Source organism: Trichosurus vulpecula, chromosome 1 (assembly GCF_011100635.1).
Source record: "Trichosurus vulpecula isolate mTriVul1 chromosome 1, mTriVul1.pri, whole genome shotgun sequence".
NCBI lineage: Eukaryota > Metazoa > Chordata > Mammalia > Diprotodontia > Phalangeridae > Trichosurus > Trichosurus vulpecula.
Window position 1 is genome coordinate 378,519,928 of NC_050573.1, and position 16,047 is coordinate 378,535,974.

General features: G+C 39.3%; 1 protein-coding gene across 2 annotated transcripts in view; it reads right to left on the reverse strand.

The window, feature by feature from the left end:
• PIAS2 (protein inhibitor of activated STAT 2) overlaps nucleotides 1–16,047 on the reverse strand; it is a 92,935-nt gene that overhangs the window by 34,755 nt on the left and 42,133 nt on the right. For both annotated transcript variants that reach the window (XM_036769634.1, XM_036769626.1), the window contains exons 4-6: nucleotides 10,929–10,979; nucleotides 10,726–10,816; nucleotides 1,765–1,899 (exon numbers count right to left, since the gene is read on the reverse strand). In XM_036769634.1, coding sequence (XP_036625529.1) covers nucleotides 1,765–1,899; nucleotides 10,726–10,816; nucleotides 10,929–10,979 — 277 coding nt within the window. The remainder of the gene's footprint in view (nucleotides 1–1,764; nucleotides 1,900–10,725; nucleotides 10,817–10,928; nucleotides 10,980–16,047) is intronic.

A 16,047-nucleotide genomic window follows, 5' to 3' on the forward strand; every position in this document is an offset into this window, starting at 1 on the left:
TTGACTAACTATACTCAATGGTTTATAGTTTTTTACACAATCATATTTTCTCTGTTCTTTGCATCCTGAAATGCTTATTTGCTGATGAACGTTAAAAGTTCACAATAATTTTTTTTTAAATAAAGTGACCATTTGATAAGATTGGTTCATTCAAAGCATTAATTTCAAAATCAGTCTTGAAGACACAGTCTTACTTATAAACCTGGTAATGAGCAAGAGCAGAAATTTACAAACGGAAGTAAAGGGAAAAAATGAATGTGCCGTTTAAGAAGATACATAATGATATTAGCATAGTGATTAAGTACCGGGAGTATATTTTCCTGTCTTCATCTTTGATACCGTCATATCCCTGGGGAAAAAAAGATCCTTTAACAAGGGTATCATAATTTCTCCATCTATAAAATGGGAATCCCACTCTCCTTGTCTCACTATAGGTTCAGAGAGCACAGTATTATTCAAGTTAATTCTAAAATGAAAATTCTAAACATCAATTTCAAGGAACTGAAGCTAAGATTTATAATGCTGGCTGATAGTAAAGAATCAGCAGATCTTGGGGCAGCTAGGTGGCACAGTGAACAGAGCACTGGCCCTGGAGTCAGAAGGACCTAAGTTCAAATCTGGCCTCAGACACTTGATACACTTACTAGCTGTGTGACCTTGGGCAAGTCACTTAACCCCGGTTGCCCTGCCAAAAAAAAAAAAAACAAAAACAAAACAAAACAAAAAAAAACAAGAATCAGCACATCTGGCCAGTATCATCATATCAGCAAGGCAATAATCACAATATAGCAATCACTGTCAATCTGCACTTAAAGGAATGATATTCTGGGTAAACATGCTCCTAAATGATATCCTCTAATGGCATGTTTTAAATGTGCCAGATACTTGGTAGTCTAAAGAAGTGATAAAAAAAATATTTCTAAATACCTTTTAATTGTGATTTAACACATTTCCAATGTTTCCCCCACAAAGGGCCAATTTATCTTTTTAATTCCTGAAAAAGCTTACAATTTACCGGAGACTATTTTTTAAAAAGTACAATCCTTATAGTCCATTTTACTTAAGGAACACCAAAAATGAATATAATTTCTTCTCAGCAAAATAGTCAGACACTCAAGAAGTATTGCCTCTGAATACAGAAAAAAACATAATTGAAACCACCTAGTTAACTATTCAATAACTATCATACTGACCTTCAAAGTTAGCAACATGGAATATTTAGTGGACAAAGAGTAAGCCTCAGTCAGGAAGAGCTGGGTTGAAGTCTCATTAAAGACACATACTAGCTATGTGACCCTGGGCAAATCATCTAATCTCTCCATACTCAAGGCTAAGACTATGAGTTTTAGAGCTGCACCCCTTTACATAATAATTTCATAATAATAGTAAAGAGGTGTTATGTACCTATTAAAATACTTTTCCCTTTTCCAACTACTCATCTGCGTGAAGGCAGATTGTCTTCGTATTCTTCCAACAAAATAATATAACAGATTAAAATTCAGAAGCAGATGAGAATCAAGCCATCTTCAAGTAAGCTAGACATTAAAGAGATCTGCAAAAATATGCAAAACGATGTCACTCCTCTTACTATTGGGGGGAGGGGAAGGAGAGGAAATAGTTATTTTTTATTAAAAATCTATTTATGTTAACATGTAATTGATTTATTGCTGCTTTTTAAAAAGGATTCTGAGTCCGAAATGTTTGAGAATTGCTACCCTACGCCAATAAACTCACGGGTCTCAGTAAAACAAAGAAAAATTGTACCTTTCCAATTTCAGATGCCCACGAAATGGAAATCTGGTTTGGCACAGCAGAAGATAACCTAACTAGAGATGTAATATTTAAAGGGCGCCCCTGGCGTTTCTGTTCAATTCCATTTTTGGGAGGTGGTGCATATCCCTGCAAAATGAGAAAAATAAATTAAATTCTCTGGGGAAAAAAAGTATTCTTTCTTAACTATTAAAGTATGCTACAAGAAGGTCCTTATTAGCTAACAAAAATGAATAGCTAAAATTTATAAATTCCTTTCTCAAAGTGAAACACAAATGGAGGAAAGGAGAGAAATGAGATTCTCTTCCTTCCAACACGTACTTCTGTTCTTCCCATGGCTCTTGTTACAAAGGTAATCAACTAGTTTAATACTCAGGATGTGACAGGTAGATATGATAGGAAATAAAGATGATATTGAAAGGGAAAAAAACCCACAAAAAGCAGCACTCATTATATGTATATAAAGAAAAAGAACCAAATTTTCCTTTAAGTACTGGTCATGAAATGAAAAACAGGTCAAAATATATCACTGGATACATTTTATCTTTTAAATTTCTGGTAGAGCCATAAAACGTGGCCACACACAATTAAGGTTAACTCTGAAGATAAACTGGTTTCTGTTGTCAACCCCCACCCCACCCACCCACCGCCTATCTGGGACATTTTAGCCCTAATAATCAGAATGAAAACACCTTCCTTCTTCTCTAGTAGGTGTGCAACTTCATCCAAATACTTCAAGCTATACTCTTCACAATGTGTTAACAGATCAAGATCTTAACATAACTTTGAATTGCTGTAATGGGAAACAGCCTCATAAAAAAAAGTCTAGGTAGCTTCCTGCTTAAGAGAGAAATTAAGGGCATAGCTTTTGAATCCTATGTTCACTGAAAGAATCCAAAACAGCATGTTTGAGGGGGAGGGGTTGTGCGGGGGGAAGGAGAACTGATTGAAAGAAGCTAGCTTTTCTTCCTCTGTACACAATTTTTATGATTGAAACTGGCACAACACCCTAATTATTGCCCACCAATCCCCAATCCCCAATCCCAGTCTGCTGCAAGAATAGATATTGAATAGTTCCTCCTCTTTGCCTTGACTTTCTGACAGTGACAGAGTGCGGTGAGGGTGAGGGGAGGGAGGGTTTATTGCTATGAAGATTGTATGTTTCTAAAAAATAAGTCATTTAAGTTTTTGTTGTCTGAATTTGGGCCACTCCAGTACATATCTAACAACAAGAACTCCACTCCCAAAGGAGTGCTTTCATTTTATTCAATATGGTTTTCCATGGAACCAATGAACAACACTGAGTTGAATGAGACTATAGTCAGCTCTTGGCCAAGCATGTAATTTACTGGAACCCTAATAAGAAGCTCTCAGGGGTAAGGAACCTGTGGACTTCTAGGTCCTTAGGTGAAGCCTTTTGACTAAGCCCAAGTTTTAGAGAAGAAATCCTTTTATTAAAGGGATTTGTTCTGTGAAATTTGGATTCAGTCAAAGAGCTGCACTTGAAACACAATCACGATAACACAAGATCTAGCAGCTTCTACATTAAGGGATCGAAGGGCTTGGAATATGATATTCCGGAGGTCAATGGAGCTAGGATTAAAACGAATATCACCTACCCAGCAAAACTGAGTATTATGCTCCAAGGTAAAATATGGATTTTCAATAAAATAGAGGACATTCAAGCTTTCTCAGTGAAAAGAACAGAGCTGAATAGAAAACTTGACTTTCAGACACAAGAATCAAGAGAAGCTTGAAAAGGTAAACAAGAAAGAGAAATCATAAAGGACTCACTAAAGTTTAAATGTTTTGTTTACATTCCTACATGGAAAGATGATGTGTATAATTCATGAGACCTCAGTATTAGGGTAGCTGAAGGGAATATACCTATATAGAGAGACAGAAGGCACAGGGTAAGTTGAATATGAAGGGATGATATCTAAAAAAAAAATCAAATTAAGGGATGACAGAGGAATATATTGAGAGAGGGAGAAAGGGAGAGATAGAATGGGGTAAATTATCTCACATCAAAGTGGCAAGAAAAAGCAGTTCTGGTGGAAGGGAAGAGGGGGCAGGTGAGGGGGAATGAGTGAATCTTGCTCTCATTGGATTTGACCTAAGGAGGGAATAACATGCACACTCAATTGGGTATCTTACCCCACAGGAAAGGAGGAGGAAAGAGATAAAAAAGGGAGGATGATAGAAGGGAGGGCAGAGGGGGAGAAGGTAATCAAAAGCAAACACTTTCGAAAAGGGACAGGGTCAAGGGAGAAAATTGAACAAAGGGGGATAGGATAGGAAGGAGCAAAATATAGTCAGTCTTTCACAACATGAGTATTGTGGAAGAGTTTTACATAATGATACACATGTGGCCTATGTTGAATTGCTTGCTTTCTTAGGGAGGATGGGTGGGGAGGGAAGAGGGGAGAGAATTTGGAACTCAAAGTTTTAAAGGCAGGTGTTCAAAAAAAAAAAAAGTTTTTGCATGCAACTAGGAAATAAGACATACAGGCAATGGGGCATGGAAATCTATCTTGCCCTACAAGAAAGTAAGGGAAAAGGGGATGGGAGGGGAGTGGGGTGACAGAAGGGAGGGCTGACTGGGGAACAGGGCAATCAAAATATATGCCATCTTGGAGTGGGGGGGAGGGTAGAAACGGGGAGAAAATTTGTAATTCAAACTCTTGTGAAAATCAATGCTGAAAACTAAAATATTAAATAAATTAATTTATTCTTTTAAAAAGGGGCCACACTTGAGGACCTAGAAGGTCCATGCCTAAGAGGCAGGTAAGCAAGAAATTTACCAGTTTTCATAGGCTTAAGGTGAGAGACATCAAAGACTGGCCACTAATAACTGGCAAGAAGAATGGAAAAGTAATAGACAAAGAAATGAAAACCTAGATAAGAGTGAAAAAGTTTCAACAGACTCAGATTCAATCTTGCTCAGTAGTTTGAATCTGGCCCGCTTGTGAAAAAAAGTGTCACAAATTATGAGATTTCTTAAGACTCAACCCAATAGGGTGAACCTTTAATAAACTTTTTCTTTGGCTGTGAGAAGGCATGAGTCGAATTCATTTGAGCAGGACCCCAAGTGTCGATATTTTGGGGTCTTGTGCACCCCTAAAAATTTATGGTTCCCTGAGACCAGGAAAAACTGCTAATCTCAAGTTCTTCTCCAGCCATGACTGGAAGGTACATATAAGCCTCCCACTCTCCCTATCCCCTTCTTGCTCTCCAAGTACAAGTACCTTGGAGGTGTTTTTCAAGCCTGACCTCCAAGGTCCCAGTAGGTCAGATAGCTAGGAGGCTGTCTAGTACTCAGCCTGACATTCTCAGGCTCTAGGGCCAGTGGTAATGTCAGAGGCCATGGACCTGGGCACACATTTTGAAGTATAGAGGACAGGGACAGACGCCCCATCCAGAAGCATATGCCCAATTCTTTCAATTCTCTCGGCGCTAAGGAATTGGGAAAACTTCAGGTACCTTTTTTTCTTTTTTTTGTTGTTTGTTTTTCAATGCTTACTCCTATATTCTCCTTTAAGGAGGAAGGGACTTCCAGCCCCCAAAGCTATAATGAGTCAACCCTTTTCAATTCCGAGAAGTTCACCTTTGGGTTGTCTTTTTCAAAACTGGGAAAAATCTAGTTTCTCTAAAGAACTTAGAAAAAGCTGGTGCTCTTTTGCAACATTGTTTGGCCTCAGCATCACCTAGAGGGCCACGAAGTATGGCCCACTTTGGGGACTTTAAAACATAATACTCTCTTTCAGTTAGAATTATACTGTCACAGAGAAGGAAAGTGGACAGAAGTTGCCTACATGATGGCCTTCATTGAGCTCTCTTGGAACTCTGTCCTCAGAAAAGATTGTAAGATGCTCAGGTGCCCCCAGGGCACCTCCCCCCTTAGAGACCCCTGCTCAGAACCCAGCCGTGGGTCTTGCTGAGGTGCCTCCCTTTGCAGCACCGACCCACAAGGAAACCCCTACTCAGGTTGCAGCTTTGGGCCCCACCCCCATGGCAGTATCTCCTCCCCTGGCCCCTCTCTCTGAGGTAGCACCCGCTCAGGTCTCTGAGGTTATCTCCTCTTCTGACCCCTTTCCCTCCTCAGGTGCCAGCTGACCTTTTCCCAGGTTCCTCTGGCTCTGCAGTCCAATACAGACGGGTAGGCACTCCCCAGACCCTGTCTCACAAGAAGTGGAACTTCCTATCTCTCTCCCAAGGCTCCTGCCCCTGCAGCTCCCTCAGGGCTTTTTCCCCTGAGGGAAGTGCCTGCCTCCCTTAGCAGGACAATTAGAGTCATGTTCCATTCTCTATTTTGGATCTCACTCAAGTTAAACAGAAACTGGGAGATATTGGAAAGACCCCACTAAGTTTACCGAGGGTTTTAGGGATCTATCCTGACAATTCCAGCTTTCTTGGGGTGATTTGCATGCCCTCTTCTCTACCTGTTATACCACTGAGGAGAAAAGCAGAATCGGAGAACAAGCCCCAAAATTTGGAGATTGTTTAGCTAGTGATGACCCCACAAAATACCCCCCAGGAACAGCTGCTGTTCCAACTAGTGATCCGGGATGGGACTAGCAAAAGAGTAAAGATAGAGGAAAGAGGGACCATATGGTAATTTGCCTGTTAGAAGGCCTAAGAACAGCATTTCAAAAGCAAATAAATTTTCAAAACATCAGGGAAATTAGAGAGAAAAGGAAAACCCTGCCCTTTTTCAAGACCAGTGTGTTAGTAAGCAAAATGGCCTTTGTTTTTTTTTTTTCTTTTTGAGTAATACAGTGTATTTCATTGAGCCTTACTAGGTGCTAAGCTCCAGGCCCAAACCCCTATTAGGTGTGGAATCTATGTGAGTGTGGATTGGTGACTGGGGTGGGGCCCAAGGTGGGGCTGGCTAAGGGGAAAGTGCTAACTCCAGAGCCATGCCTTAGTAAGTGCTAAGCCCCAGGTGCTAACCCCTATTAGGTGTTAACCTAATCTATATGGATGTGAACCTCTCAGGGTCCTAAGGGGAGAAGCCAACTCAAGAATCAATCACCAGAGCCTAAGCTCTGGTCATTCAGAGGACGCTTGATGACGTCAAAAACTCTATAAGAGGAGAGAAGAGGCTTGAAGATTGATTTTTGTTGGAGCCAGAGACAGCTACAGCCAAAGCTGAAGATAAAGCCGAAGCAGGAGCTGCCAACCCATGTGTGGACCGAGGAGTACTGAGCAAGAACTTGAGGCCAGTGGGTAATCTTCTTACCAGAGAGGGGAAGCATGAATATGATTTGGTTTAATGCCATCATGTTTTTCTGTGGCCCCCGGTTACTCTTGGGAGGCGGACTTATTGGGCCTGGAAGCTTTTGATCAGAATATCAAAATGGGGATGCTGGTTCGTGGGTCTGTTACTTTGGAGCTTGAATAAATGCTTTAATTCTTCTGCCTTCTACTTAGCGAATTCCTTATATCCTGCGGTTCTGAACCGTTCAGACATATATATGATTCTCTTTGAAATCATAAATTCTGCCTTCATAATACATCCAGTTAGTAGAAGCTATTAAAAAGTCTACAAATTTGGATCCTGATTCTATTGAAGGGGCAGCAATCCTTAGCACGTATTTCATTAATCAGTCTGCCCTAAATATTAGGAGGAAACGGCAGAAATTGGCAATGGGACCCCAAACACCTCAGGCCCAATTACTGGAGATGGCCTTTGGAGTCTTTAACAACAGCTACAGCAGAGGAAAGAGAATGCAGAGAAAGAGATAGAGACAGAGAACCTGCTCAATTCTTGGCTGTTGCTATGGCCAGGAAAAGACCCAAGGAGTGCCTCTCCAGGGCTCCCTTGGAAGAAGCCTGGTGACTTGGGCAGTGGGGAAACCTGCTTTCAATGCCACCAGGAGAGTCACTGGTCTAAGGAGTGCCCCTCCAAGGCCCTGCTCCAGAGACCGACGCCTCAAGAACCATGGACAAGATGTGACCAGGAGTGACACTGGAGGAAGGATTGTCCTTGAGGTTGGAAAAGTGGTGGAGCTGACCCCCATTATCCTGTCCTCCAGTCTTCTCAAGACTCAGAATGATGGGGAAAGCCTGGGGCTTGGCAGCACTCCAACTCACACTCTCTCTCTCTCTCTCTCTCTCTCTCTCTCTTCCTCTCTCTCCACCTCCCTGCCCCCAGCAAAATCAGGGCTGAAGCTTTATCAAAGCTATGCTCTCTTGTTTTAACTAATTACTCTGGCCCTACCTGCCCCTCGACCCATTGGGTCCTGGGCATCAAAGAGGAAATTAAGTAATGTCTCCACACATACCCCTGGCCTACTGGAAGATCTGTTGTTTGAACACTCCTTCCTCATGCTCTCCTCTTACCAGGTCTTCTGGTTGGGGAGGGACCTGATGGTGAAATTGGAAAGCCAATTTTCTCTACTTACATTTCCCATTTCCCTATTCCCTCTGTTCACCAGAACTCCCCATGTTCTCCCAGAAGTATGGGAGGCAGTTGAGCCAACTGATTGGGATCAGAGAATTCCCAGGCGAGCTACTTCTGCCACCCCAGCCATAGTTTGCCTCCAAGATCCTAAAGTGTTCCCCCATTGCGGTCAATATTCAATTAAGCCCAAGGCTGGGAGGGACTGCAACCATTAATTGCTTCTCAAGGCCCAGAGTCATTCCCTCTAGAGTGGGGCCCCAACCAGGATAAGACTTTTGAGACTGAAAACTAAACTGACCACCACTCCAGCATTAGCTTTACCTCATGTAGAAAAACCTTTCACTCTGTATGTTGATGAAACAAGAGGACAGGCTTTGGGAGTCCGTAGGACCTGACCCCAGGCTGGTTGCCTATTTTTCAAAACAATTACATTCCAAAGCTACTGCAGCCATTCTAATTGAGGAAGCTTATAAACTTCTAGCTGACCAGCCCCTAGAAGTTCTGACTCCCCATCAAGTTCAGAGCATCCTAGAAGCAGAGAGCCACCAGTGGCTGACTAGCCACAGGGTAACCAAATATCAAAAAGCCTTGCCCTTAGATACCCCTGACCTAATTCTTCAGGTGTGCTACACATTCCTGAACTCCAAAGTAGTGTGGTACACAGAAGAAGTGGTTGGGAGAGCTAGGTATGAAATAGTCATCTTTAATTCCCTCCAGGGAAATGGTCATTTCTCTATACTCCTATACTGCTTGTTTGGTCCTTGGCTGCTTAACCCTCTTGCCAGGTTTGTCTCTTCCAGGCTTGGAGCCATCAATTTCCAGAGGACTGCTCAGACTATATACCCCCTGAACTGGATCCATCCAGGCAGGGACAGCTCTACACCTCTTGCCAGCAGGAAGCAAATTCAGAAGCTGAGATCTTTGTCCTTTACCCTGAGGGAATTTGGGTCCCATTTGTTTGAAGGGGGAATGATGGGGTTTAGACTGTGGGAGCCCCCTTGAACTCTCCTTGAATATTCCACTAGATGAGGCATTTGCCTAAGGCTATAAGTCTTTCATTAAGGCTGGGCCCAAATCTCTAGGTTACTCTTAACCTAGCCTAGGCCTCCATGGTCCAGCTACTTCCCACCTTTGAGCCTATCAAAGTGTCTATGCCCAAACCTGTTACCCTGAAACTAGCCTAGCCCTATATTGTCTGTTATCTCCAGGTAGCCTTCAGCTACTTCCCACCCTTAATACCATTCTCTTGGTTCTTGGAATCTGACCTCACTCCAGTCCCATCAAGCTCCTCCTTAGACTCCTCCTCAAGACCCTACCTGAACCCCTCCTCCCATCACCCCAAGACTACCCTAGATCCCTCCCACAATCTTTCTGTATATAAATCTCATCCTGCCTCCGTGAAGGGGCTCAGATTCAGTCTAGCTTAGTAGTTTGAATCTGGCCTGCTTGTGAAAACCAGCATCACAAATGGTGAAATTTCTAAAGACTCAACCCAATATGGTGAACCTTTAATAAACTTTATTTTTCTTTGACAAAAAAAAAGTTTCAGCAAATACTTCAAAACTCAACTCACATATCAAATTCCTCAATGAAGCCTTCCTTGAAAATCCCCTTACCTGCCTCAGATCTGATCTCATGGTATTTTATTATTCCTTTTAAGTAATTGTCACACTCCAATTTGTAGTATATTTAACTATGTAACCTTCTAGTTTACAAACTCCCCAAAGAGAACAATCATTTCTTCATTCTATCTTCCCCAATGCTTCACATAGTACATACTGCATCACAGCATACAGACTTGATGAATGTTTCTTGGATGAATGAATAAATATTTGATTTGAGTAAAGAATACTAACGTTTCAATATCATCTTTTTATTTTATAGGTAGCAAAAAATACTGAATAAACACAAAAATAGATTTATTGTGTTTGGAAGTACATGTCACATATGGATCTCCATAGATAAGAATGTGCCCATAAAAGACTTAGGGGAAAAAAATTCATATGTAAATGAGCTAGGATAGCACACAATAATATTATTTATTTCTAAATACCTTAAAAATAAATGCCACACTAACTGAAACATAGACCACATCTGTAGGAATAAAGAAATCTATTTGAAAGGAAAAATGCACACAAATATCCTAAAATAATAATATTAATTACTGAGATTTAGAAAAATCTGATTTTAGGAAAAAGTATTGCCTATATTTGCATGATGTTAATTTCTACAAATGAGGTTCACCTGAATTAAACTCAAAAAGTTGTTTCACAAATCAGAATAAATGCCTGTAGTTACATTTGCAATTAAAATTTTGGATAAATTTGTACACTAAAAAGTTTTTTCATTCCATATGATCCTATGAATATTAACTTCATTCATGGTCATTGAGATCAAATTGTCACACTGAAATGCTGCTTAAATCTATTCTATAATTTTTGCCCATACTGTCATTTTTTCCCATCTAATCACATGTATTTATTTTAACACACATTACATAAATTTAAGAAACAAAGAAGCAAAACAGGAATTCAAATACTCCAACTTACTGGCAAAGGAAACAGCTTCCCATTTACTTTTATGCACAGACTATTGGGATAATTATCCTCTTGCGGACAGCTAGTTTCTGCTAGACACAATCTGTATTCAAAGAGAAATCATTCTTTAAAAGTGTAATCAAACATTTAAAACAGGCCTGTAAAATGATGTTTTAGCCAGTGTAAAAATATTGATTTAACAATATCAAAATCACCTTAGTTGTACTTGGACAGTATAATCCCTTCTACCACCTGGCAAAAAATCCCTGTTGGAAAGAAAGAATTTTGGTTATTTAAGTACAATTGTTTTTTTCAACAGAATATTTCTTGTATTAAATTTTTTTAACGGATAGCATATTCCTACAATGACATTTTCATTCTCTCTCACAGCCTCATTAGCCAAATAATCCAAAACAAAACCACTATAATCAAAACAGGTCCATTTACTTGGAAATTTGAAAGATGCTTTAATTACAGCAATGGATATTCAAGGACATTTAAGTGTGATCAATATTCGAGGAAAGCCCTTAGTTTCATAAAAATTTATATTTAGCATGTCCAAAATACACATGTGCTATAACCACAGAACATGTTGTTAACACAAAAAAGTGCATTGTTGGTCCACAGACGATTGTACATGACAATGCGGATTAATCAAAATAAATCAATCACCATTCTTGGAAAATCTAAGTCAAAAGTAAAAGTCCTACGGATTATGGGTCAGTTGCTTCATCTTATACTAAAATTATGTGGCTGAGTAGTGTAGTTATTGGATGGAAGCCTAATGAAGCCCTAGATAATCACCACCCCTAAGAATGAAATTCTTCGGCCATTACTACAGCTACTGTCACTCTACTGGGTCTTCTTTACCAACATGGAAAGAATGTTAAGTAATCTTTTGCTCAGAAATCTTAAGTAGCCTCACTTTCCAATCTATTTAATTGAGTTTTCTTAATACCCCCCCTCAATAACTCACCATTGTTCCTACCTTCATACTTTTACTCACACTGCTTCTCCTGACAATGCCTGATGATCTGATTATCCAAATATTCCCTAATCTTCAATACTCATCTCCAGCCAACAGTGATTACCTTCCTTTCCTAACCACTCATAACATTGTTTGTTCTTTATATTTTGATACCTCAGGCACTGAAGTATAAGTCATATGTAAAAAACTTACAACATACTATTTTGCATTGTTTTTCATTTGTGTAGTGTATTAATTCTTGTTTTCCCAACAATAATGGGAATTCTAGGGGCAAGATAAGCCATATATTTCCAATTTTATCTTGCAGTATGTTCCTGAGCACAGACTAAGTGTTAAATAAAATACTTATTGAAAATGAACCAGGACAAAAAGCCAAACTGTCATCAACTCCCTAAATGGCATACATAATTAAGGAATGAGTAGTAATGAAAGAACAAGAGCTTATCCTTAACACTGATAAAACCAAGAGTTTTATAAAAATATTTTGTAAAAAAATTTTTAAAATATCTCGAGGCAAATTTCTATTAGTTAATACTAAAGGAGATTTATTTCCATTGCTATTCATATATGTCATGTCCAGAGCATTTATTAAGTGATTAATGCCTTCCAGGTACCATGTTAAGTCCTGGGGATACAAAAAAAAGCAAAAAGTTCCAGTCCTCAAGGGGCTCACAATGTAATGTGGAAAGGAGACAATATGCAAAGAACTATGTAAAAACAAGCTATATACAAGATTTAACTGGAAATAGCTTCACAGGGAAGGCACTAACGTTAAGGAAGGAGCAAATTTTCTTGCAAAAGGTGAGATTTTAACTGAGACTTCAAGAAAGTCGCCCAAACTACTTTAATTTACAAAGAGGAGTCATTTATTTGCTTCTTGCCACAAAAGTCACAAGAAGCTGATGATATCTCTTAAGACTATGACTAGGGAGTTCTTAACCTGGAGCCCATGAATTGCTTAAAAAAACCAACAAAAAACAACTCATACTATTTCAATATAATTGGTTTCCTTTGTTATCATGCAGAGCTTATGTTATGCATTTAAAAATAACATTCTGAGAAAGGGTCCATAGCTTCACCAGACTGCTAAAGGGATCCACAAAAAAAAAAAAGTAATGACTTCTCACTCAGACAGAGATAAGTATTCAAGTACAACCAAAGAAAGAATTAAATAGGATTGCATATGAATTGTTCTGCTTATTCTTGCAAGGCTGGGTTAGTCATTAGAGTCATTAGAAGTATAAAAGAGTCTCACACTTGGCTGTACTGATGTAATAAACAAACAGTTGCCTAATTTTAAAAATACTTTAAAAATTTACCAAAAGAAAATGTAAGCTATGAAAAATCTCACCATTTGCCCTTATGTAGCAAAAATTTTCCACTGAATAAAAAGGGATTATGTCCAATAAGGGACTCCCTACACCAGGGTCTCAAGGATTCTGTGTCAAAAATACACATAAAAGTCTTACACATTTTCAATTGTCACAAATCAAAGTCTTAGAAGTTTCCCTAGGGAAGATGATTACCTTTAAGATCCAAATGATTATAAATCCCTGAATGAGAAGAGTGAAAATGTGAATTAAACTGGAGGAAGACAAACCCTTATCTCAGTCAAGTGGTTCTGTGATGAAGGGGGGGAGAGTTGAGAAGAGCTAATGGGTGCCTGTTAGAAAAATTAAAGTATATGAGCATGTGAGGGTGAACAGAGAGAAGATGAGAGGATCTAGTATAGCTGGTCCCAAGTAACTGACCTCTAGAGACCCTGTAACACAACCCATAAAGACACTAAGACTGCTCTGACAGAGATCAAAGATACAAAAGCTTACTTTGATAAGAGTTTTCTTGGGGAACATTAAACCAGACCAAAAGTCAAGTAGGGATACATTGAAGGCACAACCCTAACGTAAAGAACCTTACTGCTCCAAGATGAAAGGGGAGCTCAAGACTGTAGCCAGTACTGGGACTTAAGGGTGAAAGATGGGTAGATTAACCAGAAGCACCCTAAACCCAAGGATCAGATGACAGGGGAAGGAATTGAAGACTAAAGGAGAATAGTGACATGAAAAGCCTAGGAAGGGACTGTTAGGTTCTTGACCTGAACAAAACTGGGTAAGATGAAGAGAAGTACACTTGAGATATTCTCTCAGTTGTAGAGTCTACACCCCTAAATTCCCTCACATTAAAGTAAAATTTAATTGTAAACCTGAAGCAACTGTGTGCTTGATTAAAGAGGAGTGAGAAAAAGAAACCCCGCTAAACTTAAGGAGCAAGAGGGGAAAGTCCAGGGCCCAATGGCTACTTTTAAAAGAGAAATCTCACTTCTTTTGGATAGTAGTTTTCAAAATTACACCCTGATTTTGTCACTCTTTACAATAAACACAGAGGCTTATTTTTGAATTTTCTAAGGCTATGAATAAAAAATGTATCTTAGCATCAATTTTTTTTTGCATACGCAAAGTGCCTAAAACTATCAAATTCATCTTCAAATTAATGTATTCTATCCTTCTGCACCATTAAATTGGTAAATCCAATGAATCTCTTAGAGAATTCTCACCAGCCATACTCTAGACAAAGTGAATACTAACTCCCCAAATTTTTACAATACTGCAAGTATGGTACTTACTACTGGTTTATTTCTTTTCACATAATCACAGAATGTTAGAGCTAGAGGGATTTTACAGATTATCTAGTCTAACACTAATTTTACTGGCAAAATACACTTGGCATTGATATTTGTCACAAGCAAGTCATGCTAAGTAGACACCTATGGAAGCCAGCCCAGCAAATACGAGAAAGTTAAACTTAGAAATTCAGGGGAGTTGGCTCAGAAATGTGTCCTTTGGAATAACCACCTTACTTCTACTCTTTTATAATTTCCCTATGGTAAAAAGACATAAAGGTAAGATGTCAAATGGGTATCTTCTTTTTTGAAGTAAATAGTAATGTCAATCCTAGACTCTCCAAGGAGATGCCCCATTGGTAAATAGATACAAATGAAGTTTGAAGATAATACAAATATCTCTTTTTAGCCATTAGCCTGAATCTCTTTCCCTAACCAAAGCTTTAACCAAACCTGCTATCAGGGCAGCCAAGTGAACCAATTCTAGGTTCACCCTCTTGTTCTAGCTCTTGGATGTGCTAAGCAGAAATGAAATGGCTTGCAAGGGAGCAGCTAGGTGCTGCAGTGAGTAGAGTACCGGCCTTGGAGTCAAGAGGACCTAAGTTCAAATCCAGCCTCAGACACTTGACACACTTCCTAGCTGTGTGACCTTGGGCAAGTCACTTAACCCCAATTGCCCTGCCTTCCCCCCTCCAAAAAAAAAAAAAGAAAGAAAGAAAGCAAAAAAGAAATGGCTTGCAAGAATGTAATAAAAGAAAAGCTAAAGTACCCAAAGATTATAAACATTTGAACAATGAAGATTTGGTTGGGCTGGTGTAAATAAAATGGAAAGTCACTTGGAGAATGTGAAGTAAGGATTTTATAAGGATTAAGCTTTTTTATCATTTATCTTGAAAAATAAGACAGGTCCCTTATCACCTAAATTAATTTAATGGTCTCTACACAATTCCCTGCCTCCAACTTCTCCTTCCTTTCACTTATCCTTATACCAGAAACTATTGTTGTAGGTGGTCCTGTCACCTATGCCTTCACAAGCAATCTTCTCAAGTAGCTTCAGTCAAAATACTTTATTACTTGTGAACAACCTTCTGGTGATGAGCTTCACCAAATTAAGCCAGTCCTCAGATAACAAATGCTCAGTCCATTGCTGTGCCTGTTCAGCTTGCACTGAACTGGTATGGCACTGATCCAAACCAAGATGGATCAATGGAATAGGACTTTTATTACGTATATATGACTATACTACTCAGCAACCTTCAATGACACAGAATAAAATCCAAACTTCAAATTCACAAGTCTTTATCAAGCATCCATTTGGCACTGAATCAGCAAAGGGAAGACAAAGACAAAAATAGTCACCGAAGCCTCCCTCAAGGATGTTTTATTCCTATTATTAGGCCAGGCATTCAAAGTTCTTCACACTCTGGTCTAATCTCCCCCACTGTTCCCCTTTACACAAACTGTCCATTTCAGTAGAAATGGTCTACAATCCTTGAAACAAACATGCTCATAACTTATACTCAGTTTCACCTCCCAAGGATGCTTAGCAGCCTTATTTCTGCTTAGTTAAATAGTATTTTTCTTTAAAGCCTAAGTAAAATAATATCATCTGCGAAAGCTTCCCAATCCATCACAAGTCACAGTGATCTCCACCTCCACTGTAAAATCACATCACTTAATATCTACAGCTCTTATTTGGCATCTGTCATATGAAAGTTTATATCTT